Consider the following 23,361-nt stretch of genomic DNA (forward strand, 5'->3'; position numbering starts at 1 on the left):
GGATATCCGGGTCTACCAGCTAAGCAATCAATACCAATTGAATTTTCTTTTTGAATTTTTTGGCTAAGATTCATCGTTTAATAGTCTTCCTCCAACTTTTGCTGTTTGCCTACCTACTTCTTTTTTTTTTAGCTCTGTCCTCCTGTGATGGGATGGATGTACAAACCCTGCACTGGTGAGGTGAGGGTTAAGGAGATGTTCTGGATACAGGAAGCCACGCCCCTTCGCTCCTGCTGGGCATGCTTTCAGTGGAGGGAGAGTTCAAAAGGGAGCAGCTCAGCTCAGACTAGGGTGGCTGACCAAGCAGGTGGGCAGTTGGGTGCTGCAGCCTCCTGCAGAGAAGCTGCTTGGGCTCCAAGCAGCTGGGACTGAGCCTCACAGTCAAGCTGCTAGCAGCCTTCTCTAAATCCACAGGCACTAAATACAATTCCTTGTATTTCTCCTTCAATATTCAGCATGCAAACATTGCATCCAGTGCTGAGCTTCCTGGCATAAACCCGAATTTGTTATTGCTTGCTTGAAGGTCCAGCTCCTCCTGAAGTGTTTTCTCAATAATTCTTTCCAGCCATTTCATCGTGTGACTCAGTAACTTGATAGGTCAGTAATTACTACGTTCTTGCACATCTCCTTTAGGCTTGAAGATCAGGACTAATGAGCTCTTCCTCCACTCATTAGGCATTTCCTATTCACTCTAGTTACAAAAAGAAAAGGAGTACTTGTGGCACCTTAGTACTCCTTTTTCTTTTTGCGAATACAGACTAACATGGCTGTTACTCTGAACTCTAGTTACAGTTTGTCAGTCCCCTGCAGATCAAACTGGAGCTGACCTGCTTAGTCATTCTAGCTATAAGTACAGGCTATTACTTAGCATCCATAGTTCTACACGACGCTTATCTGCATATGCTGATTGCTCCACAGTAACTCTTGTTTGGTTTCTTCCTTCAACTCTGTATTGCCAGTACTATGCTGTCTTCCCCCGTTTCTTCAACCCCCAGAGTTTTTACAAAACTCATTGCAGCAGTTATAGGAGTTCACCTCTGGAAGCAGGCAATCACAGTTATTCACTGGATAGTCTGGGGCAGTTCTCACTTAGGAATACTGATGCTCCTGTTTCTAACTTTAAATCTTTTCCTGACCCTAGGTCTGATTGTGAACCTTGGCAAGTTTTCTGGCTCCTACAGAGAAATTGATTTACCTTGGAATTAACTTCCACACAGACCTCACAAACAGGAAAGCGCTTCAAAATGGGAGTTCGAAGCTCCACAGTCCTATTCCCTTCACCAAGGAATACAATTCCTTGGCTTTCTTGCATCCTGCTTCTAGGTGGTCCTCTGGCTCCACTTCTGGCTTCAGAAAAGCTTCAAAAACAGACTCCAATGAGAAACTGCTGAGTTTGAATTAATATGCAAACTAGATACCATTAACTTGGGTTTGAATAGAGACTGGGAGTGGCTGGGTCACTACACATTTTGAATCTATTTCCCTAAGTTAAATATCCTCACCTTCTTGTCTACTGTCTAAATGGGCCATCTTGATTATCACTACAAAAGTTTTCTTCTCCTGCTGATAATAGCTCATCTTAATTAATTAGCCTCTTACAGTTTGTATGGCAACTTCCACCTTCTCTGTATGTATATATATATCTTCTTACTATATATTCCATTTTATGCAGCCGATGAAGTGGGCTGTAGCCCACGAAAGCTTATGCTCTAATAAATTTGTTAGTCTCTAAGGTGCCACAAGTCCTCCTGTTCTTTTTGCTGGCTCCTATAGTTGTTTTTTCTGTGAATTGGAGCCAAGCAGGAACAAAATTAGGTGGGTCCTTTCTGCCTAACCTTTCTCTGGATTGTTCTAAGAACAAACATAAGCCTCTCTGGTTGTGAAGGATATGAGGGATAAAAATGGCTCCGGAGAAATGGTCCAGCTCTGAGTTAAGGTTTCACACAAATGCTATAGAGCTAAGAGATGGAAAAGGGGTCTTATTTGTGTTTAGAAGAATTATTTTACGCAAGCAATGGCTGGTCTGGAATGGCAGGTTTTTCATGATGGAATATTAATTATTGTTTCTTAACTGATAAAGATGAATCAGACTCCAGGGCTGTCTTCCTATGAAGAAGTTCTGTGAATTCATTACCTTTTAGTGTATCATCTCTGCTATGTTGTCATTGCCTGCCTGTGTATGCCCCTTTTTTGCTCCAAGGGGATTTCTTAGCATGACATGGGAATCTTCATGAAATAATGCTGACAGATTCAGCAATCATTCCTGTGAGCATTTATTCATGGCATTGCTGAATGATGGCGAGCACGATGCGATATTGTACCTCTAGTTCAGAATCTATTGACTGGCATCTTTCCTTATACAGAAATGATAGCGTAGCTTTGCCACATGGGCTCCTTCTGTGACTTCAGGATGAAACAAACGTACTACTTTTTAACATTGGGGTAGTCACGACCATTTTCTGTTTGCTTGATATGATTGTACTGGGCTCCATTATATGCTTTTTGAAATTCACTTTTTGTTTGTTTGGTTTGTTGTGCTGAAAATAATCTGTTATGGAAACTTGCTTTGTGAATTATAAAAGAACCCAACAAAGCTCTTTCTGTTTCTTCATTATCAGAACTTAGTCCTCCAGTTCTGTGTCTATGAATGTATTTTGGTTTGCACTACTTTGTGAAGAGAATAACTCACGTCTGCGGACCATGTGCTCTTATTGTATGATTGACATGGCTATCCTTGAGCTTGGACAACTTTTGTGTTTAAATTACCTCCACATTTGTAGAAATCAAATTTGATCCCACCCTTTTATTCTGTTTGTGCGTCAGTGTGCATTTTTAATTAGATACTCTTCAGTTTTACTGCTTTAACACTTCAATTTGACACTAATTTAGGAAGCATCATTTTCACTACTCCTGCTAATAACCACTGTTCTTTGCAAAGTCAGTTCCATTTCTTGTGGTTGTCTTGTTTTAACCTGGTTCTCAGTAAGGTTGCAAAGTTTCTCATAGCATGAAAGTCACCGATAGCGTTATTGTCTTGTCTGTGACTTTTTTGTGTGTCTGCGACTCTCCGCATAGCGGTGGCTCTTGTCCCCCATTGGGCTGTGCCGGGCTCCCTGCTCCAGTCATTGTGACCTTGACCACCAGGTCACAGTACTGCTCAGGTTTGGCCCACCCGAACCTCCATAATTTTTTATCAAAAATTTAGACTTTATTGTGTGAATTGGTCAAATTCACATGACTTACCCTTACTGTGTAGGTCTAGAGCATGGTCTCACCAGACAGCTGATTTCTTTTAAAGAAGATTACTTTCATATTCTTGAAACTTTTGAGTAACTATCTAGTTTGTAGTCCCCCTTCATGCTTCCACTGGAGCATAGTGTAGATTCTCAGTGCTCTAGACCTGCTATGCACAGTAATGTGGAGTTTTTCACCCTCCGGAAGGAGGGGACAATGTGCCATATTGGTGGTTCTTCCCTTCTAACAGATTTTAGGACATGTACGTGGCTTTTGGTTATTTTCATTCCCTCTGAACCTAAAACAGGAAGGGAAGAGCAGGTCCTTTAACATTTAAATATTTAAACATACTGACATTTATGTTTACCCAATTCACTGTTGAGTAATTCATGACATATATCGCAAATGCATTGAGAAGTGTATTTTGCTCTATACCCGCCCGCCATTCCAGTCATCTGAATACATGTTTCTCAGAAACCTGCTGCCAAAACATGTGCGTTTTTCAGAATTGACCTGTGCTCCAAATATCAGTTCTAGTCAGTTGTCTTGTTAATGTTCTACAGGGCATTGTTTCACTTGCTTGTGAGTAACTGAGATCAGGAAAGTGACTCAGCACCAAGTTGCTCATAGAATGCCATACCATGCCATTCTCATACATTTCCAAATGTTTTTGTATTGTTTACATTGAATTAAAATATTTTCAATAGATCTGACTGGAAAACAAGAACTGTTTCTTAAAAAACTGAGGTTTCAGAATTTTGTTTTCATTTCAATGCAGAAAGAAAACAAGATCTTTTGAAATGCCTTCTCAAAAAAAAAAAAAGAGAGAGAGAGAGTGCTCAGCATAGCTAGGAGCCCAGTGGTAGGTAAGTGTCCCTACAATAGGGCACCTAGGTTCAAATCTCTGTTTCCATCAGTATCTTTCCTTGTCTGGCTAATGAATATTTAATTATTTATACAAAGTTGAGCAGCTCCAACAAAATGAGGAGAGAGAGAGAGACTGGCGCTCTAGTTCCGTGATTAGAACATTCATCTGGGATATAGAACACCCAGGTTTGAATTCCTGATATAGCCCATTGATTAGGGCAGTCTCCTGACATGTTGGAGACCCAGGTTCAAATCACTATGGAAATCTCATCCTGGACCTGATAAACCTCTGCAAATCGGGCTATTTTCTGTCAAAAAAACCATTGTCCGTAAACTCTTGACCAACCCTCATTGACAGTGATTGGACAAGGTTTAGAACGGTTCGATTAAGTGCATAAGCAAACAGCTGTGTTTGACCCAGTCCAACCTGAATTGTAGGATAGGAAAAATGATGGTACTTCAGGAATACAAACTTAAGTGATATTCTGTTGGTTTTAACATCATTTGGCTCTCAGATTCAGTGTTGCCTATGAGTTACCCATTTTGGATGAAAGTGTGCTCCATCAACATGGTTACTGAGCCATAGGACAGCACAGTCAAAGTGACCAACAGGGTAACAAATTCAGGCATATAAACTGTCTTATTTATTATCTATAATATGTGTATATATTGCAAAGCCAGATTGTCCTAGTGTCCTTACAATGGTATTACATGGTCAGAGTTAAGGTTTGGGTGACTTTAAAAGTATGCAAGTACACATTTGATTTGTTTTTTGGAAACTGGAATCTTCACATGAAATGCACATTACTGTGTAACTAGTGATGGTGTCCATTAGATACTGAAAGACACTCATGTTATAGAATCACATAGGATGATCTTCTATGAAGTCTGTTTGCACGAAGAAATGAATATGAATACAGAATAACAGGAGTAAAATATTAAAGCTAACACTCTTTTTTTATATTCGTCTGTGTGTGACACCCTTTTCTGTCCCTTTAAGAAATTACTCCTCTTCTGTCCAGTCATAACTTGGTACATGAGGTATATTTTTCAGAGGGATTCTCTCCCATGTCCTGGACACATTTCTTCCTGAAATTTAAATGATTGAATTCCTCTTTGATTTCCATGACTGATTTGCCTTTTGTTTCTGGAAGGAACCTGTAGATGAGAATCCATGAGATAGAAATGAAGCCCACAAAAATAAGGAAGCAGAAGGTACCGAGGCTTTTCTGAAAACCAAAAGAGAGAAAATAAAATAAGTTAATGACCCTTGACTGTTGTAGTTTGGGAATTTTTAAAGCAGATATCTTAATTTCAAATGGTGATCTGGAGGAACATGTGGCACTCTATGAACGGAGCAATCTCTCACTTTTCACCTCCTTGATAAGGGCTAATTTCTGTGGTAAGGCATGTCTACCCCTGGCTAGGAAGCAAGGATGTTATGGTTATTCCAAAACCCAGGTTTCCTGATATGCTGGTGTGTTGTGAGGCCATTGCTTTGGCACAGAAATATTCTCCAAAATTTTTTTTTTTAATCAGGCACTCTCAAGTTTAGATTCACTTACCACTACATATGGGAAAATCATCCCGATCACATAGAGTCCTACCCAGTGTAGAGACATGGAGATCACTAATGCGGATGATCTGGATGACTGGGTGAAGAGTTCAGGCATGAGTGGGAATGAAGCTCCAGCTGGAAAGGAAAAGATTTCTCAGATTAATAATTAAATAGTAAAAATAAATGTTTGTTCATTTGTAAGCTAATTTAAATCCAGTGAATTTTAGTGTAAAGTTTACCGATATTAGACTGGATTCCAATTTCACACCAGTTTTAGACTGGTATAACTCCATTGACATCAGTGGCATTACCACGAGTTTACACTGGTCTAAGTGGGGGGAAAAACGAATCAGAAGCATTGAATTCTAATCGTCCATGTGCAGTCAGTAGTATTTTTAGTGGTAAGCTCTTTTTTCTGACTTTCCAAGTGGAGGAACTCAGCTTTTTTTCCATTGGTAAACTTCCTTTTTTGATCAGTGTCACTTGAAAGAACTTTTCTTGTTTAATTTTTATTGCTGTAAATAGTCTAGCCCCTGACACTAAAGAAGTTATCACAGTGTAACTTATAAAGGTTTGATCCAATCAAGGTCATGCTACTAACATTCACATATAAGAGCCTTTATATTTCAAATTTGATCTACAGTGAGATTCTTAAGAGTATATAGTTAGTAGAATTAGCTTCCAAACAAAACCTCCATTGTAAGGGTGTTTCCCAGGCAACACAGAGCAGCTAGAATGGCTCTAGACTGTGTCAACTCCCAGTGTAGGGAGCGTATTGGGAAAGGAAGGGACATGGCTAGAACATGCTGCCAGAATGGCTATTAGGCCATTCCTAAGGGTGATGGGATGAATAGTAATACTTACTATTAATCTGCACACCAAACACTGTCTATAATTGTGCAAAATATTATAAATATTATATTTTATATTGGATTTAATTTGTTCAGATATCAGTATATAGCCCCTTTATGTTAGTATATTTAGATTATTCATTCTTTTTCCAATCTCTCTCTCTATGTACTAACCTGGTCCAGTTGCAAAGATGATAATCAACAAGAAAATTAGAGCAATACTGAAGTAGGGCATCCAGAAGAACTGATGCTAAAGGGGAAGACAAAGAGACAATAGACCGTGTTTGTTAATACCTTAATAGACTTCCATGCTGATTTCTTGCCAGCATGGTTTGGAAAACCTTAAGGAGTCTCAGCCTGAAGAAAATTTTCTCTCCTTTTTTGGAGGTGACTGTTCTGAAAATCACAAATAGAATATTTAAGAACTAACTGAATGAATGTTGTAGATATTTGTTCTTGCAGACAAGAGTCCCAACTAGGGAAGCTATTGGTCAAGGACACAGAGAAAGGGAATGTTTCTTTACCTGCAGGGAGAGAGTTGTTGTGAGGACCATGAGCATCAAAACCATCAGTCCGTATCCCCACAACAGCAGCATCCTTCTGCCAAATTTATCAATGATGAAGCTCTGAAGGGCACAAAATGCAAAAATGCAAAATGCAAAAGACACTAAAATTACTTTTCCTATTTGTCTTTTATATTGATATTCTTCACCAGGATTCATCTATCTTGTGTGTAATAGGTCCATGAGCTTGTAATCAGATTCGACTTCATTGGGCTTTTCTATATCCTAGAATTATATTTTGGTTAGGGATGCTGGCATATGCCCTTCTGTCTTTTTCCTCTTCCTGTGTCTGACTTCCCATGAGGCCCCTGCCAATATGAAAACTAGAGCTGTTCAGGAAAAAAAAATCCCTACAAAAAGTTTCAAGGAAAATGTGTTACGTAATCACTATGGTTCAATAAGCTATTTGGCCTCATCAGGCAAATCTCCATTCTGAATGCAGTATCTTACTCTGCTGCCTCAAAACTTCCTTAATGGCTAGAGGTTGCCTTAATGGGTGAAGCTAGACAAATTTATATTTGAAATAAGGAACAAATTGTTAACAGTGAGGGTAACTAACTATTGGAACAATTTACCAAATGTTGTGGCAGCTTCCCCATCAATGGAAATGTTTAAATCAAGATTGGATGTCTTTCTTAAAAGATATGCTGTGGTTGAAACAAGAACTAATTCAGGCAAGTCCTATGTCCTATGTTATGCAGAAGGTCGGACTAGGATTATAGTGGTCCCTTTTGGCCTTGTAATCTTTGAAAAACAGTACTAGTAGTCCCATTGTGCCAGCAGCTCTTTCTTGTGCAGAACCTGTCTCTTCTCTAGTTTTCACTGATTCCAAATATTTTTCAAGCAAGTTCCTAATGGAACTGGCAATTGGTGTCCCTCTTAAGTGAAAGGAGACATGGAACAGAAATGATGTCCTTTTGAGGAGCCTATTCTGCTCTTCCTGTTGTGTAGATGCTCCCTAGAACTCCGAGAAAGGTGAATTCCATTGAATGAGCTCTCTTTGAATAGACACGAAGTGGGATCATGGGGTGAGTAAGTATGTAAGTGAAGAGATTGTCAGAGATAGAATCAGAGGCACATATCCTGAGGTTAAGAGGATCGAGAGGTCTGGTCCTCACCTTTGCCTCAATGCTACTTTGATCAAGAACTTAAACTCAGCCTTCAAACTGGCCCAGAGTAAAGAGTTGAAGTTCTTCTACCACATCTTCTTTTCACTTGCCAAGCTTCACCATACCTCTCAGGGAGCTCCCCCTATTTTGTAGATGTTCCAGTAAATTGTGTTACTACCAGCTGGGGATGCAATGTCCTTTATGGATCTGAATGCCAGAGCTTTTTTAAAATTATGATTTCCCTCCATTGCACTGCCACTAGCAGAGGTCCTCCAGTGAGAGCAATGGTCGAAGCGCTCGTGTAGGCAAGGCACTAGTGTCTGTTGCTGTTTATTCCGCCATGTCATCTGAACTTGCTTTGACTAAGGTTAGATCACATGGAGATAGAAATGCTGGCACCTTGCAGTCAAAGAACAAGAGAGAAGCCCACTACTTCATACTGGAAAATCCTTTTGCAGAAATAGAGCCTCCCTTTTCATTGATTCAGAGAACTGTCCACCACGCAGGTAATGGAAATTTTACATATGCCAACTCCCACTGCAATGTGACTTACACACATTATGGAGGCGCAGAACTCACAGATCCCAGCTCCCAGAGATATGTAGGGGATACGATCTTCAGTAAATCCAGCTGTACGGAACACATCAAAGGCATAGAAATAGATCTGGGAAATGTAACAAAAGAAATAGTTTAAAAAAAAATCACTGAAGCACACCTGTGCAAGACTGTTTATGAGTAATGGGCCAGGTAGCAGAGAGAGTGTGTCTCACTCACTAACCTGGTTTGTTCTTAATAATCTAGTTAATATTGAGCTCTTACTCTAACATTTATGTCAAGTTGTTTACGTGGGAACAGATTTTAATAGTTTCAGTGAAGATTAGTTACCTAAAGAGCTTTCCAACTTTGTGGACATAATGAAAGTCCATTACTTTGCCAAGTCACAAAATCAGGAGCTGGGGAATTACAAACTGTTTGAGTATTTTTGGCTCAAGATAGTAATAGAAAAATATTATGATCCTAATCCGTGTTCAACTTCCATTCTGAGCTGTGTAAAGTTTGCCTGTCCGTGTAAGGCATAAACCCCTCACCGCCAGTGTAAATGGAAAATTGAGAATCAGGAGAAAGGAATTGAAGGGTCAAAACCCCTTCCCTGCTTTCACACACAGCTTTCTTTGAAATTCAGGGGAGTTGCACGTGAATGAGGTGAGTAGGATTGAGTCCCAGACATTCAACTGCAGACTTGCAAAATGTCACAGGTTCCCATAGTGCAAATGTACAAAGCCTACTATCCTTAGAACAGAGTCTCGGTGTAAATTGATGTAACTTCATTGAAGTCAATGGAGCTGAACTGATTCACACCAGCTGGAGAGCTGGTCCAATTTTTCTGGCTGCAGAAGGAAGAAAAATTGTATCCTTAACCACGATAATAATAAAATTAGGGCAGCAGTTGTTTACAGTTAGGCAGGTTTCATGAAAGCTTCATACCTATAGCTGCCCATTCTGCAGTGGCCTTAAGAGTTTTGGGGGAAAAAAAGTTAGTGCAACAAACCAGTGGATCGTTATTATGTTGAAACACAGAACTCACGGTGCCCAATGGTCTTGAAGACTTACACAGGAACATAAATATCGCCATGTTGGGTCTAACCAGCCTGGTATTCTTTTACTGATAGTGACTAATAGTAGATTCTTCAGAGAAAGGTGCAAGAGTTCATTTGGGTATAATCTCTCAAAATCAGTTCCATGCCACTACAGGGGCCTTGAGCATTGGTGCAGTTCTCTGCCTGTAGCACACAATAGTTTAGTCTCTGGAGGAGGATTGTAATACTTAAATTTAATCCAGGTTATTGGGGGTCAATGTAGAGGTAGCTGGGTGGGGGGAGGAGGTTAGTGGCTTGTGGTGTGCAGGAGATCAGACTACGTGATCTGCTGGTTCTTTCTGGCCTTAAACTCAGCCTAGGAATCCCCGTAATGGACAATTATAGTATAAACTGCCCGTAGCAAAAGATTCTTCCTAATCCCCATCACTTAGTTGCAGATTTGTGTCCTGAAGCATGAGGGTATATATAACTCTGTAAATTACAAATATATATACTGAACTGAGGATGTTTTCATTGTCCATATAAATGTCAAATCATTTTTTAGTCTTACTAAACTCTTGGACTAAGTGATATTACGTGGCAGTGAATTGAGTGCATTAATTATGCATTTTTTCAAATACAGTGTAATCCCTTTATCAGTTTTAGATTTCTTTCCTTTCAAACGAATTTTTTACTCCTCCTACTATTAAGTGTGCATATTGTAATGGACTTCCCCTCCCATTAACTAGAGTGTTGGTGGATGTGGTTTGAAAGAGGTTAGGGGATTGGAAAATGTAACAAATGCTTTGTTGGACTGTGTACTTGTCTGTACCTTTAGGGGAGGCGGGCGCTGTTTTGAGTCAGGGCTTTGGCAGCATTAAAGTTTGCGGAATCTTTATACTATGTGAGCTCGCCTCATATCTTTGAATACATCTGGTATTACAATGTGTTGCTTCCTCAGTGATGACTTATAATAATGTTTAAAGTGAGGCAAATACTTAACTGCACTGATACCACTAAGCTGCATGGTAACAACAACAGTGATCAATAAATACAACTGAAATCGCAAGGATCGGTCTTTTAGGAGTTCCAGGAGATTCATGGGTTTGATTTTTTTTGTTGTAGCCTGCTCCTTCTCCATATCATCTACTGCTCCTTGATGATTCCCTTCACCCCAAAGCTGCTTCAAAGCTGTAAAGGAAAAACTCTCAAAATTATTACGCAACAAACAGATAAACCCATTAAATTTGTTTGATGTTTTTTCGCCAGCCTTCCAGTCCTTTACTAACTGATCAGTGGATTCATCCAGTCCTCCCGTGCGTGGCCATTGATCAGTTAGTTAGAATCCTCTCTCCTTCTAGGTGCTGAGAGAATCCAGATCTTTTGAACTTGGGTTGGAAGCAGAGAAGAAGGGAGGAGGGAACACTAGATCTGTGACATCAACCCACCTGTACTATGGATTAGGCTATGTCAGTGTTCTCCAAACTTGGGACGCCGCTTGTTCAGGGAAAGCCCCTGGCGGGCCGGGCCGGTTTGTTTACCTGCCGCATCTGCAGGTTCGGCCGATCATGGCTCCACTGGCTGCGGTTCGCCGCTCCAGGCCAATGGGAGCTGCGGGAAGCAGCGGCTGGTACGTCCCTCGGCCCGCGCCACTTCCCACAGCCCCCATTGGCCTGGAGCAGCAAACCATGGCCAGTGGGAGCCGTGATTGGCCGAACCTGCGGACACGGCAGGTAAACAAATCTAAATCTATGTAAATGTAAATCTAAAGCAGCCTAAGTTTATAACAATTTAGAATCAACTCCATTAGACTCTCACCCACTTTCTAATGTATAAATTACATTCCGTATACATTACCTCTGAATTTGGGCCACTGAATCTCTGAGAATCTAAGTTGGTATAACTTGTACACAAGGGGTGGGAAGAGATGCAAAAAAAATGCTTAATAGGAGGGTCAATCTAATTAGTTTTAAATTAACATTAAGGTACAGCCTACTTATTCTCCCCTTCTTTCACCTCTTTGATGTGTATTATACACTGTCTTAGACTCAAAGGTAGAGAAGGGGGGCCAAACTGAGAAATGATGTGTAATTTATGTCCGTCAGTAGATTGAGTTTCAAAGAGTCTAATTTTCTCCAAGGGAGTGTGAGCAGAAATCTGAAATGATGTGTACATTAGGCCTCCGTAGACTAATTTAGTCTCCCTTAGACCAACTTTCACACATTGTATTGATTTCTAGGGGTGTTTAAATTGGTCTACTTTACACAGGGAGGGAGGTGGAAGATCATTGATTTACACTTGATTCATCTCTGAATTTGGCTTGCAGTCAAAGTTTTTCTTGGCATTTTTTTAACTTATCATTAAGATCTTAATTCTATAATCTTAGAAATCTTAATGCTATACCATTACTTCTAGTGAAAATAGAACCATTAAACTTTACCACAGATCTCCTATTTTATAAGTATAAGGGAAAATGTGGTAATTTTTGTGGTAATGTCTTTTGTAAATTTTTTTTTTCATGGCTACCCCTCAATAAACACAGGTAAAAAGCTCTCCGTTCTTGGTATTCAAATACCTGTAGATGATTACCATGTTTCCAGTCTCTCTCTAGGTATTTCTTAGATAAACTGTATATTTTATCACTTTTAATCTTTCCTCAAACCCTCCCGCCCCAGTCTGTCATTTTTGTTGCTCTTTTCTGTACTCCTTTCAATTTGTCAATATTTCCTGGTGTTGAGATATTCAGTTTTGCGAATCATATTAATTGAGTAGTAACACCAGGACCAGATGGAGCAGAGGGTGATTCCTTTCTGCTTCATAATTTAAAGACACGTTTTTTCCCCCCACCCCCTCCAGCCAGAGCACATAGCAACCACAATATCTTGCTTACTGCACCACTATCATCCATATGTCTCTTTTGGCATCTCTTTTTACTAGTTTTCTTCATTCACTGTTGAATTAGTTTTTTCCACCGTGGGCTATATTAACTTATAATTTTTCCCTTGTTGAATCTATTTTTATTTCACACCAATATTTCTAAGCCTTCTTTACTATTTCTCTGTGCTCACTGGTGTTCAGAACACTAAGAGGGTATTCTCTCTAAATCTCTTCAACTTGCTGTTCCTCAACCTCCAGATAATTAAGGAAGATATTAAATAGCTAATCTGTTCATCCATCCACATCTGATCCATTGTTCCATCATTATAATACATATTTATCAAAGTATGCAGTGAATAAGTCAATTACTCAATCCATCAGTCAGTTCTTATGTCATTGTTTGATGGATTGCTCCACCATGCTTTCTATTAAACCCATCCATTGCCCTGTCACTCTTTAATTGAATCAGTAAATATAGGACCATCCGTTCAGTCATCCACACTTCAGCTTATGTGAAGATGCACATGAACTTTGTTCCCTATCAGGTGTTGATAATATCAGTAGCTGTCCTGTTTTAAGAGAAACGTAGAACCCTGACCTCTTTTTGCTCCCTACTTTCCAGCAGTTCCTCATTTAACAATATATTTTCTGCTCCCTTTCACAATCTCCACACTGTTGGTGTGAGCACCCTTTCCCTTCCATTTCCTGCTGTCTGAAATTATCTTCTCTTACTTCTCTGCCTCATTCATTTGCTTTTTTCTCAAATGTCATTTTTTAAATTTTTTGCTTGCCTATGCCTGTTCATTTCTCTCTTTCTCTGTTGTTGGCTTGATCATCAAATTCTTTAACTTATCTAGTGTCTATTAGGATAGTATTTTGGGATACCATTAGTATGAAAAACTATACAAAATAAAGGTGTCTGATTTCAGCTGGCTTTAAAAAGTGTTTAATTTTAAATACATTCATAGATATCTCAGTTGATTATAGTTACTACCTATTAGTTTGCTGTGCAATGTTGTTGTTGGCTAGTAGTTTAGACAGAAAAATATTTACCTTCTTAATAAGAAAAAAGTTACCGCTCAGAAAACACACAGGGATCAGATCTGTTCAATAGTAAGATACCATTCTTACCCTGTCACTTTTCTGACTATAACCACAACTCAGTATAGCATTAATGTTAATTTTTGCACTAGTTATATATCAGAGTAAAGAAATGATGGCCACTAGTTTTAATAACAATGTTAACCCCCACTAATACTTGTATCTGAACTGTCTTGATGACAGCATTAAGAAAGTACAATGTAGAAGTGGTATTTTGTTTTTTCAAAATGTTGTGTAATCCTTTCCCCTTCCAAGATTCCAGCTTGAGTAACTGGACAGAAGCTAGGAAAAAAGCAGTAAGTTAAGGTGGTCCATGTTACCTTTCTGGCAGCCTTCCATGTCTCCCTTTTGCATCAGTAGGTAGGATGGAGACTCAGGGAAGAATGGGAGAGTGACCAGCTGCACCAATGCTGCGATTCCACTGATAGCCATCAGTAAAGGCCACAAGGATTCAGTTCCTAAAAGTTCACTAGAGAGAATAGGTTAAAACAAGAACCAAAAGAACCCCAAACAGTTCTGGGAAACTTACCAAATGTTTTTGAGTGATAGATAGGGAGACTGAATTAAACTATATGGGATAACAATGGATAGATAGAGAATGAATAGAAAGATATCCCCCACGTCCGGTCCCAGAAATTTAGATGTGAAGATAAATATGTTTGTTTTACCTTAGTCCTGCAATTTGCCCTAAGCATTTCCCCATGTTCGCAAAAAACAAGACAGTGACACTTGTAAATCCACGCAGCTTCTTAGGGGAAATTTCTGCCACATACTGGCCATGTAAACTGCAACCCACACCTTGAATAGGGGAAAAGAGGAAGGACAAGTTTGTTTAAAAGAAGGAAAATGTAACTGAAGTCCCACTGAAATTAGTGGGTTTTGCCATTAACTTCGATGGAAGTAGGATCAGTTCTGTGCTCCATACCACAAACTAATGTTAAATGGAGGATTCTTCTGTTTGAGTGGAAATTAAGAAAGATCAAAACTCTTTTTAAAATAAAAAAGAGGATGAATTCTCGTTTACTCCTTAAAAAAATAAGAAATCTAACTGAAGTTGTTCCTATATTTTGTGTAGTCAGACTGAGATGTAATTTTGATAACCATACCTAGGGATAAAAGATATAAGAGGCAAACAGTTTCAGTCTGGGCAGGATACTAGCAGTACGAAGTGAACATTTTATTTATTTATTATTTTATTATTTGCAAGCCTGCAATATTTCTGCTGTCAGCTTTATTACCCATTTTTTTAAAGTTCACTCTTCCAACGTGTTTTCCCTTAGCCTGGAATATTATTATGTGGAAAATAGTCTCAAGCAATCAAATGCATTCTCTTATTTCTTTCTCTTAACCCCTTTATCCGATATCCTTTGGGTTATCATCTCTTTTCTTCCCTATAACAATTTATTGACCCCTTTCATTTTGACACTTAGGAATACTGATCCTGCCTCTGGCTTACAGCCTTGCAGGGGGATCCCAACTGATTATTATACAAGTAGAAATCAAACACAACCTACCTGAATTAAAACCACAAAGGAAACGTCCAATCAAAATCATCTCAAAGGACTTTGCAATCTTACTGAAGCCCCAGGAAAATGCAGCTGCTATCAGAAGCAGGTTATTGAACATTAGACATTTCTTTCTGGAACAGCACATAAGAGACTTTCATAAAACTGGCAACACCATCTCTCTCTTGCTTTCCCCAAATAGCCTCTTTTTATCCTCTGAATACACAGATAGTGGTGACTTTATCATTGAATCAAGAATTTGCAAGTGGGACCTAGCAGTTGCTTATGCCGGGCTGTTGAGCCATTACTTAAATTGATACCGAAATTGGTGTAATCCAGTGATTCTCAAACTTTTGTACTGGTGACCTCTTTCACATAGCAAGCCCCTGAGTGCGACCCCCTTATAAGTTAAAAACATTGTTTATATATTTAACGCCATTATAAATGCTGGAGGCAGAGCAGGGCTTGGGGTGGAGGCTGACTGCTCGCGACCCCCGCCCCATAATAACCTCATGACCCCCTGAGAGGTCCCAACCACCAGTTTGAGAACCTTTGGGTAATCTAAGCGTAAAGTAGACTATTCCACCATATATGGGAACACTTCAGTCAGGTAAAGCAGAGACTGTAATGAAAATTTTGAAATATTATTTCTTCAAAGATACCCATCCCAGCAGATCTCCCACTCATGGATCTGTGCCATTTGCTGGGAATTCTTTAAGTTCAAAGTTCTGAGATTTTGGTTTCTCAAAGGGTATCTGGCACTATCCCTGCAGAGGAACCCCACAGTGCTCTCCTAAACGGTTCCTTTCTGAACACAGTTTGTGAAGGACACATCCAGTACAGTTAAAGTGTCTATATCCTTTACCCGTGTTTGAATGTCAACCTCCTTTATTTAAAAAGAAAAAATATTGAGGCACTTACTCCTACCTGGATTAGGTCGCCAACAATCCTGGCAACACCCGTGATCTCCACACACCCCCCAAAATTTTTTGTTTAATCTTCATTTTTATTGGTGCTATCTGTGCTGATTGATGATCGTCGTTGATGCTAGCAGCTATGCTGTATCCGTGAACTTTGACCCATTCTTTTCTTTAGCCTTTTCACTCTTTTGTGCCTCCCTCCTCCACCCTTCCTCTTATGCCTGCTAAGGGGAGAAGAATCCCAGCAACTTCAGGAAGCATTCTTAATGCGGTCATATCTCATTCCCCAAGGACATGCACATTTAGCCAGCTTTTACAGGAAGAAGGCTTGGGATGATTTACACCTGGTTGCCTTGGGCGTCTGAGTCTTCAGTATTATCCAATAGGGACTATAACATCTGATTGATAGAAATTCTCAGGGGTGAAAGTAGGCCGTACGGGCCAGTATGGTGTACCGGTAAGAAGCAGGTACTGGCCCATACGCAGCCGACATTAAAGCGCTGCTGCAGGGCTGCTGACAGGGGGAAAAGGGGCAGCTGCCCCAGGGCTGGCGATTTAAAAGGGCCCGGGGCTCCCGGCTGCCGCTACTGTTGCAGCGGCCGGAGCCCCGGGCGGCACAGGCCAGGCAGCGTGGATGGGCTGGCTGGGGGAGGCCCGGCCCTCATACCAGTAAGAGTTTAATATTACTTTCACCCCTAGAAATTCTGTACAATTGACTACCCCCCTCAAGGATGCACTAAAATTGAACAGTATAATGAGGACATACATCAGAAAATCCATCTCCCAGGGAAAAAAGGCATGTGGTCTATACTGCTGGACGAAAAGAGAGATTTTTATACTAGATACTCCCTGACACTCATTCAACCTAGTCATTCTGAATTTGAGAGCTCAGTTTTTCTTTCTTTTAAAATGTCATGGTAATATTCTATATTACTTCCAAAGACACTGCTGAAGTTCCGCCTTAGTCATCCATGGCTGTACTCTTTCTAAGAGACCATGTGTGCATGATTGTGGCTGAGTCTCTTGTTGCTATAATCTGACCAAGCTTCATCTCAAGGTCATATTGAGGCTGATTTGATGTGAAACTTGCTGTGATAGCAAGCCTGCAGTCAGTTCCATCCAGGAGATATTCAGAGCTGTGTGTGTGTGTGTGTGTTTCATTAAGCAGAACTGCTTAGATTCCACCTCTAGACAAGGGTGACGATTAGGTCTATTGGTGTTATACAACCTCTTTATGAATAAGCTTGGGGCCTCCAAATTCTCTTGCCTTCTAGGAATTTTAATTTTTCAGGATGTCTCTATTTTTCCTTTTACTGCTTTAGTTTTTATATATATTTCTGAGTCCCCATATGTTAACCCTGTGTATATACTTAAAAAACCCTAGAAAACTCAAAGGCATTTTATCCTTTTATAAATGTTTTCCTTTCTAAAGTAATTTACACCTTGAATAAATTTCAAGCTACCTTTCGTAGTTGTTCTTTTTCCACTGTGTGAAAAGGATGAAAAATGGAGTAGTGCCTGATACCTATGTTTCATTGCAGGGCTGGCTCTCTACAGCTTTGAGACTGGATTGTTCCCATCCTGGCTTTATGCAGGGCCACAGGCCCAAGAATGGGTGATTGCCAACAACAGTTCAAAAGCTTGTCTCTCTCACCAGCTGAAGTTGGTCCAATAAAAGATATTACCTCACCCACCTTGTCTCTGTAACTGGAGGTAAGTAATTTTCCCTTGGACATTTCATAAATATGTATTTTATTTTCTAAATCCTTCTTAGTTTAGGGCTTTTCCCCATAGAAACATAACAGCTCCTCCTGAGCCAAACCCATTACTGGATATTATGTTTTCTGGTCATGCGAGTATAGTGCTCATGAAAGAGATTATATTTGATGGCAGTGAAATATGGAATATCCTGTTTATCTACTGAACAGATACATCAGGCAGTGGAAGTTTCTCTGCCCTATTCCACTAACGTACCTTCACCATGTTTTGGAGGGACCACTTCTCAGGGTGAAAAGAGAAGCTGTATCTCCATTTTAATTCATTTCTTAGTTTCTACTGAGACTTCCAAGAAAGGTGCTAATTTGTGCCAGTTAAGATTATCAAATAAAGGTAAGTATAATAAAGTCAGTTAAACTATGCTGATTTACAGGAGCTAAGGAACCTAACGTATTTGTTTTGAATTTAAAAGTAATGGACAGTAATTTCCCTGTCAATGTATGTAGTACATTTGTTCTTGTATCCTTTTGATCAGGCAGGATTAGTCAGACCTCCCTTTGGAGAAGGTCAGTGCCCTTTGTTAATTCACTGGCAGGATGAAAGTTGAGTAACATGAAGTATTCCTTTCCAGAAGCTGATTCACTTACTATTGCAGCATTGACAGCAATCAAAATCTTGTTTCCTGCATGGGATGGCAGAGCACTAGCTAACAGACCAATTTTACAGTCAATTTTAATCTACTTTTTTTGCAAAGGTATTAATCAGTATTGTGGACTGAACACTTGGATAAAAGGGAAATAGGGAACAGTCACTGAAATATATTCATTAATTGGAGGGATGGTGTGAAATAATGCAACACTTTGGCTAGAAAAATATAGACTATTCTTCCTTTCTATAGGGACAGTTGTCTCAAAGCCAAACATAATTTTTCTACTTTGTTATAGGGGACAGTTTTTAAAAGTGCTTTTTACTTGATACAGACTTTCCATATTTTGCAGACAGGTATCTTGAGCTGATGGTTCCCAAGAATCCCGCAATGCTAAAGGTAGAGACAATGAAAGACCACAGTAATGTGAGGGTCTGCTCATCGATGACAGAATGGTATCGCTCTTGCCAAGTGTCATTGATGAAGTTCTTGATGTACTAGAAAGAAAAATTGGGGGGGAAGAAGGAGTTTCATTACCAATTATACTGATCATAAGTGTGACAAATATGATAATATCCAGTACAAACCTTACTGAATTAAATAAAACTTCATTGAATTAAGCTGAAGTATTTTAGGAGATCAGTGTATTAATGCAAATGTTTATGTACTGTTGAGGGATTATATGTATTTCTATGGGGTTGGGGCACGACAGCCCAGGAATTAAGCCCTGGGAACTAAGCCCAGGAACTAAGAATAGTGAGGTGTAGTTAGACACATTCACTCAGGTTGTAACACCTCCAATGAGCTACCATCACGTCGAGAAAGGCTTGCATATACTGGTTCAAACTGGATTCTCCAGGGACCAACAGACAAAAGATTTTTGGTTAAATAGCCTGAGCTAAAACTGTCTCATGGTCTTCTTTCTAATCCAGCAAATAGACTGGACCTCCAGCCCATGGGGAGCCCCAATCTTTATGGAGGGGTGGGAGGTCTTTGGGCTACTGTGGTCCCATAAAACTGAAAATTCTTGTTCTGAGCAAAAACATTTGCATTTTAGTGATGAATGGGTGACTACAGGGAAAACCCCTGTGTGAGGTTTGAAGAACTGTTCACTTGCGAGGGCCCTTGTTGGAGTTGGGGTGATCTCTGGTAAGCTTATTAATATGCATGTAGGTGCTTTTATTGTTTTAATGTATTCTCTGTAATGCTTTTACCTTAAGAATAAGCGTGCTTGCTTATAAAGAGCTGTGTGGTAACCTGTGACTGTTGGCGATTTATAGTGTTGTTTGTCTCTGAAGACAAAGCAGAAGTGCCGATGCTGGTCATGTAGGCAGTCTGCCTTGCTGGGGGGATATCCTGGTGTAAGCAGTGGGCTGTGCAGCCTGGAGATATTTTGGTCAAGTGGGGGAGAGACACATCTCTGCCTAAGAAAGCTGATGCCTGAGGAGCTGGGACCCTACACTGGGTGCTCTTGCTGGACCATGGAGGGGGATTACAGATACAGGTGCCCTGAACTGTGACAATAAGGTCTTTTATTCTATCTAAAAATTTTAGGTCTAAAAATTCTAATTTAGAAAAAAAATTATATTGTACATTGAACCAATTCTTTCCATATTCTGAATTATCTTCTTTCAGCTGAAGTATTATAATGAAGTTGGTATGGGAGATGAAGGCACTTACTTAGCTATAATAGTTCAGTGCTTAGACTTTAATTTGTACATTGAGTTTCATTCTGTATCTTTTCTTCTTTCATGTTCTAGTCACTATAAGAGACACTTACGCCATCAAGACCCATATGAGACTCCCATTAGTAGGGATACATGCAATGAAATAGACGCTTTTTAAAGAGTAGCAACTCACATGAGCCTTCACCTTCTAGTAAAAGTCTCTGGTGTGGTTAGTCTTCTGTTCTTTTAGAAATGTCCATGATCCTGAATAAATTCTGCTAAATTGTCCTTTGGGGTTTTACAAACTATTCTTACTGTTTTTCATGGACAGAATGAGAACAGAAGGAGTTGAGGAAAGAATTTCAAGGTGTCTTGAAGAACATCCCCAGGCCAAAACCTGACACTATGAATTTAGCTGTAGAGGATGCTATGCTTACCATGGAAGGATAGCTGATCATGGAAACTTGGAAGCCATATGAGAAGGTTCCACCAATTCCCAATACAAAAATCATTGGAAATAGTTTCCGATACTGAACCTGGAAGATAGAAGACAAGTTTTTGGTATGTTCAGGGTGTTCTTGGCCTTGCTGCCTCATCCTTGCACATACAAAACTCTTAGAAATATTGTATTAACAGGGGATTTGAACAACAAATCATTCTTTGAAATGCTAAAATATATACCTTAAAAAGCTCTTTAAGTTAGAGGGATATTTCTCAGTGTAAGTGTTCTTCAGCTGCATGTGACTGTCAAATATAGGTATTCAGGGTTTGAAAATATTTATTTTGTTTTCTAACTTTGGGTCACTAACTACATTGAAATGAATAACTGAACATTCTTCACTGATTGCATATCTCTGAAAATAGAATAATATAAATTTAGAACAATAAAATTTTGGGAACAAACAGTGTCAAGTACCATATTTCCTTTTCTGATTTTGGGAAAAAAGTGTTAAAATGACTAAATTATTTAGTTTGATTGGTTTCAGAGGAACAGCCGTGTTAGTCTGTATTCGCAAAAAGAAAAGGAGTACTTGTGGCACCTTAGAGACTAACCAATTTATTTGAGCATGAGCTTTCGAAAGCTCACGAAAGCTCATGCTCAAATAAATTGGTTAGTCTCTAAGGTGCCACAAGTACTCCTTTAGTTTGATTGTCGCTCTAGAAGTACAGGGAGCATGAAAATGAACAGATCCCTTCCAATGTTCTCCCTTTTCGCTGCCCCCCTGCTGGATTTTTAGATATAAATGAGAAGTACTTGGTACATAGATAAATGACAGAGAACTCACCAAGTCTGAGAGAAAGCTGCCCATCTTCAGGGTAAGAGTTTTCTTAGCTCTTTGTTTTGTGGCAGGTCTCTTGAATTAGCAGTCTGGTTGCAGTTGTTCCTCACTAAAATTGTATAATCCAGGCACTAAAAGAAGCTTGTCCATTTGGACCAGTCAAAGTTAAATTTGACTTTGTATTGTTTGCTTTGCATTATTTTCTTTCATGCCCATTGCATAAGGTTCAGAACATTTTAAATGTGTCTGTGTTCATTCTGTATCCTCTTGTAGGGAGATATTTCTCTCCAACTATGAAAGTGTGTTGCCCTTTGTTCATAGACTAGAAACTACAAAATTAATTGTATGCCTAGTAAGTGGTAGCTGTTAATATTTGATGACATAAGAGACATCTGGCTTTGTTTGTTAAAACTCAAGGATTTAGGAAATGATTAATCCTGGAAAGAGACAAGGTGGGTGAGGTAATATCTTTTATTGGACCAGCTTCTGTTGGTGAGAGAGACAAGTTTTTGAGCTTACATAGAGTTCTTCCTCAGGTCTGGCAAATATACTCAGGGCTTTTCTACACTTAAAACAGCAGCTACTCTGCCTCCCTGAGATGCAATAGCTAGGGCCTGGTCTACACTACAAAGAGGTTGATGCAAGGCAGCTTACATCGACCTAACTCTGTAAGTGTCTAAACTAAAATGTTGCTCCGACTAATGTAATTTGCCCGCTATGCCGACTTAATAACTCCACCTCCAAGAGAGGCGTAGCACTTAGGTCGACGTAGTGTCAGTGTAGACGCTGTTACTTACGTCCACTTCAGTGGCCCCAGGAGGCATCCCACAATGCCCCACTATGACTGCTCTGGTCACTGTTTTGAACTCTGCTGCCCAGCAGCCAGGTATACAGGTATGTGCACCTCCCCTCTAAAGCCCTGCACGCTTTTGAAATTCCGTTTCCCCTTCGCTCAGTGTGGAGCGCTGACCATTCTGGCTCCACGCTGCAGACGCTCCTGCCTGGAGTATAAAGGAGGTGGTGAACCTCCTGGGCCTGTGGGGAGACGAGGCTGTGAACGTACTGCTCTAATCCTGTAGCAATGTCTCCCTCTGTCTCCCATTTATATGGCCCAGGTGCCCTCTCTGAAAACCCACTTGGGAACCAGCTGATGAGTCACAGGTGCCCTGACATCTTCCTTCTTAAAGGGCCAGTGTCGCCCTAGGACAGTCCCTGCGTCCTCTTCTAACATGGCTACAGATACATCTTGCCTCCTTGGTTTACTTTTACTTTTTATGTTCTCAGGATCTTGGAGTGTTATGTAGATTGCCTCATTCGTATGCCATAGTGATGAACATGGGATAAGTGCCTAATTAGTAGGCAGTTAGATTATATCTTGTTGACTGACTTATTGCAGGTATATTTAGCTGTACTGATGTGTACTACTTCTTTATTACATCCAAAAAACTACATTAAAGGAAAGGTATGATTGCAAAGTCAAACAATAAAAATTTGTAAAATGCCAAATAAATTTGCAACCTTAATTTGGCCCCTTTGTGTGTGTGCATTATGTATATGTATGGTCTCTAATTACAAAATTTTATCTATTTCACTGGACCCCAGCCTCACCGAGAATGCAGGATGGATGGTGCTCCTGAGAATAAATCAGGGTTGTGTAGTGAATGAGGCTGTTGTCTGTAGGAACCTTGCCTCATTATTTGTAAATTTTGGAAGGTGTACAGTGAATAAGCCAGGGAATTGCAGAAAAAGAAAGGATGATCTCATTGTTCAACAAGTTTAATGCCATCATGGAGAACTGTATTCTATCCCTGTCATAGAGTTCCTATATGATGCTGGGCATGTCCTTAAATAAAATGTTCACAGTCCCTCATGGCTTCTGGCCCCGTCCCC

At 39.9% G+C, this 23,361-nt stretch overlaps 1 protein-coding gene across 4 annotated transcripts; it reads right to left on the reverse strand.

Annotated features, from left to right (window-relative positions):
- Positions 1-4,722: 4,722 nt before the first annotated feature.
- On the reverse strand, positions 4,723-21,818 carry LOC125622965 (solute carrier family 2, facilitated glucose transporter member 11-like). Of its 4 annotated transcripts, XM_048821668.2 has the most exons (12): positions 21,478-21,818; positions 20,629-20,727; positions 18,861-19,021; positions 15,252-15,376; positions 14,406-14,535; positions 14,058-14,206; positions 10,763-10,950; positions 8,736-8,846; positions 7,035-7,136; positions 6,685-6,760; positions 5,667-5,794; positions 4,723-5,330 (listed from the first exon to the last, which is right to left on the reverse strand). In XM_048821668.2, the coding sequence occupies exons 1-12, from the start codon at positions 21,499-21,501 to the stop codon at positions 5,124-5,126; spliced, it is 1,500 nt and encodes a 499-aa protein (XP_048677625.2). In that variant the 5' UTR covers positions 21,502-21,818; the 3' UTR covers positions 4,723-5,123. The 4 variants fall into 4 exon arrangements, with proteins under 4 accessions (XP_048677625.2, XP_048677627.2, XP_048677628.2 ...); XM_048821670.2 differs by lacking the exon at positions 7,035-7,136; XM_048821671.2 differs by lacking the exon at positions 21,478-21,818 and having other exon boundaries at positions 15,252-15,338; positions 20,629-20,718.
- Between the last annotated feature and the right edge of the window lie 1,543 nt (positions 21,819-23,361).

The sequence above is a fragment of the Caretta caretta genome, chromosome 15 (genome assembly GCF_965140235.1).
Source record: "Caretta caretta isolate rCarCar2 chromosome 15, rCarCar1.hap1, whole genome shotgun sequence".
Classification (NCBI taxonomy): domain Eukaryota; kingdom Metazoa; phylum Chordata; order Testudines; family Cheloniidae; genus Caretta; species Caretta caretta.

Bases quoted from the DNA above. Each gene is read 5' to 3' on its own strand.
- LOC125622965 (XM_048821668.2), bottom strand. From the start codon at position 21,501: ATGGGCAGCTTTCTCTCAGACTTG. The intron at 6,761-7,034 runs GTAAAGAAACAT...CTTCCCCTTTAG, and splicing joins CAACAACTCTCTCCCTGCAG to CATCAGTTCTTCTGGATGCC. The intron at 5,795-6,684 runs GTTAGTACATAG...TTTCCTTTCCAG, and splicing joins CATCTTTGCAACTGGACCAG to CTGGAGCTTCATTCCCACTC.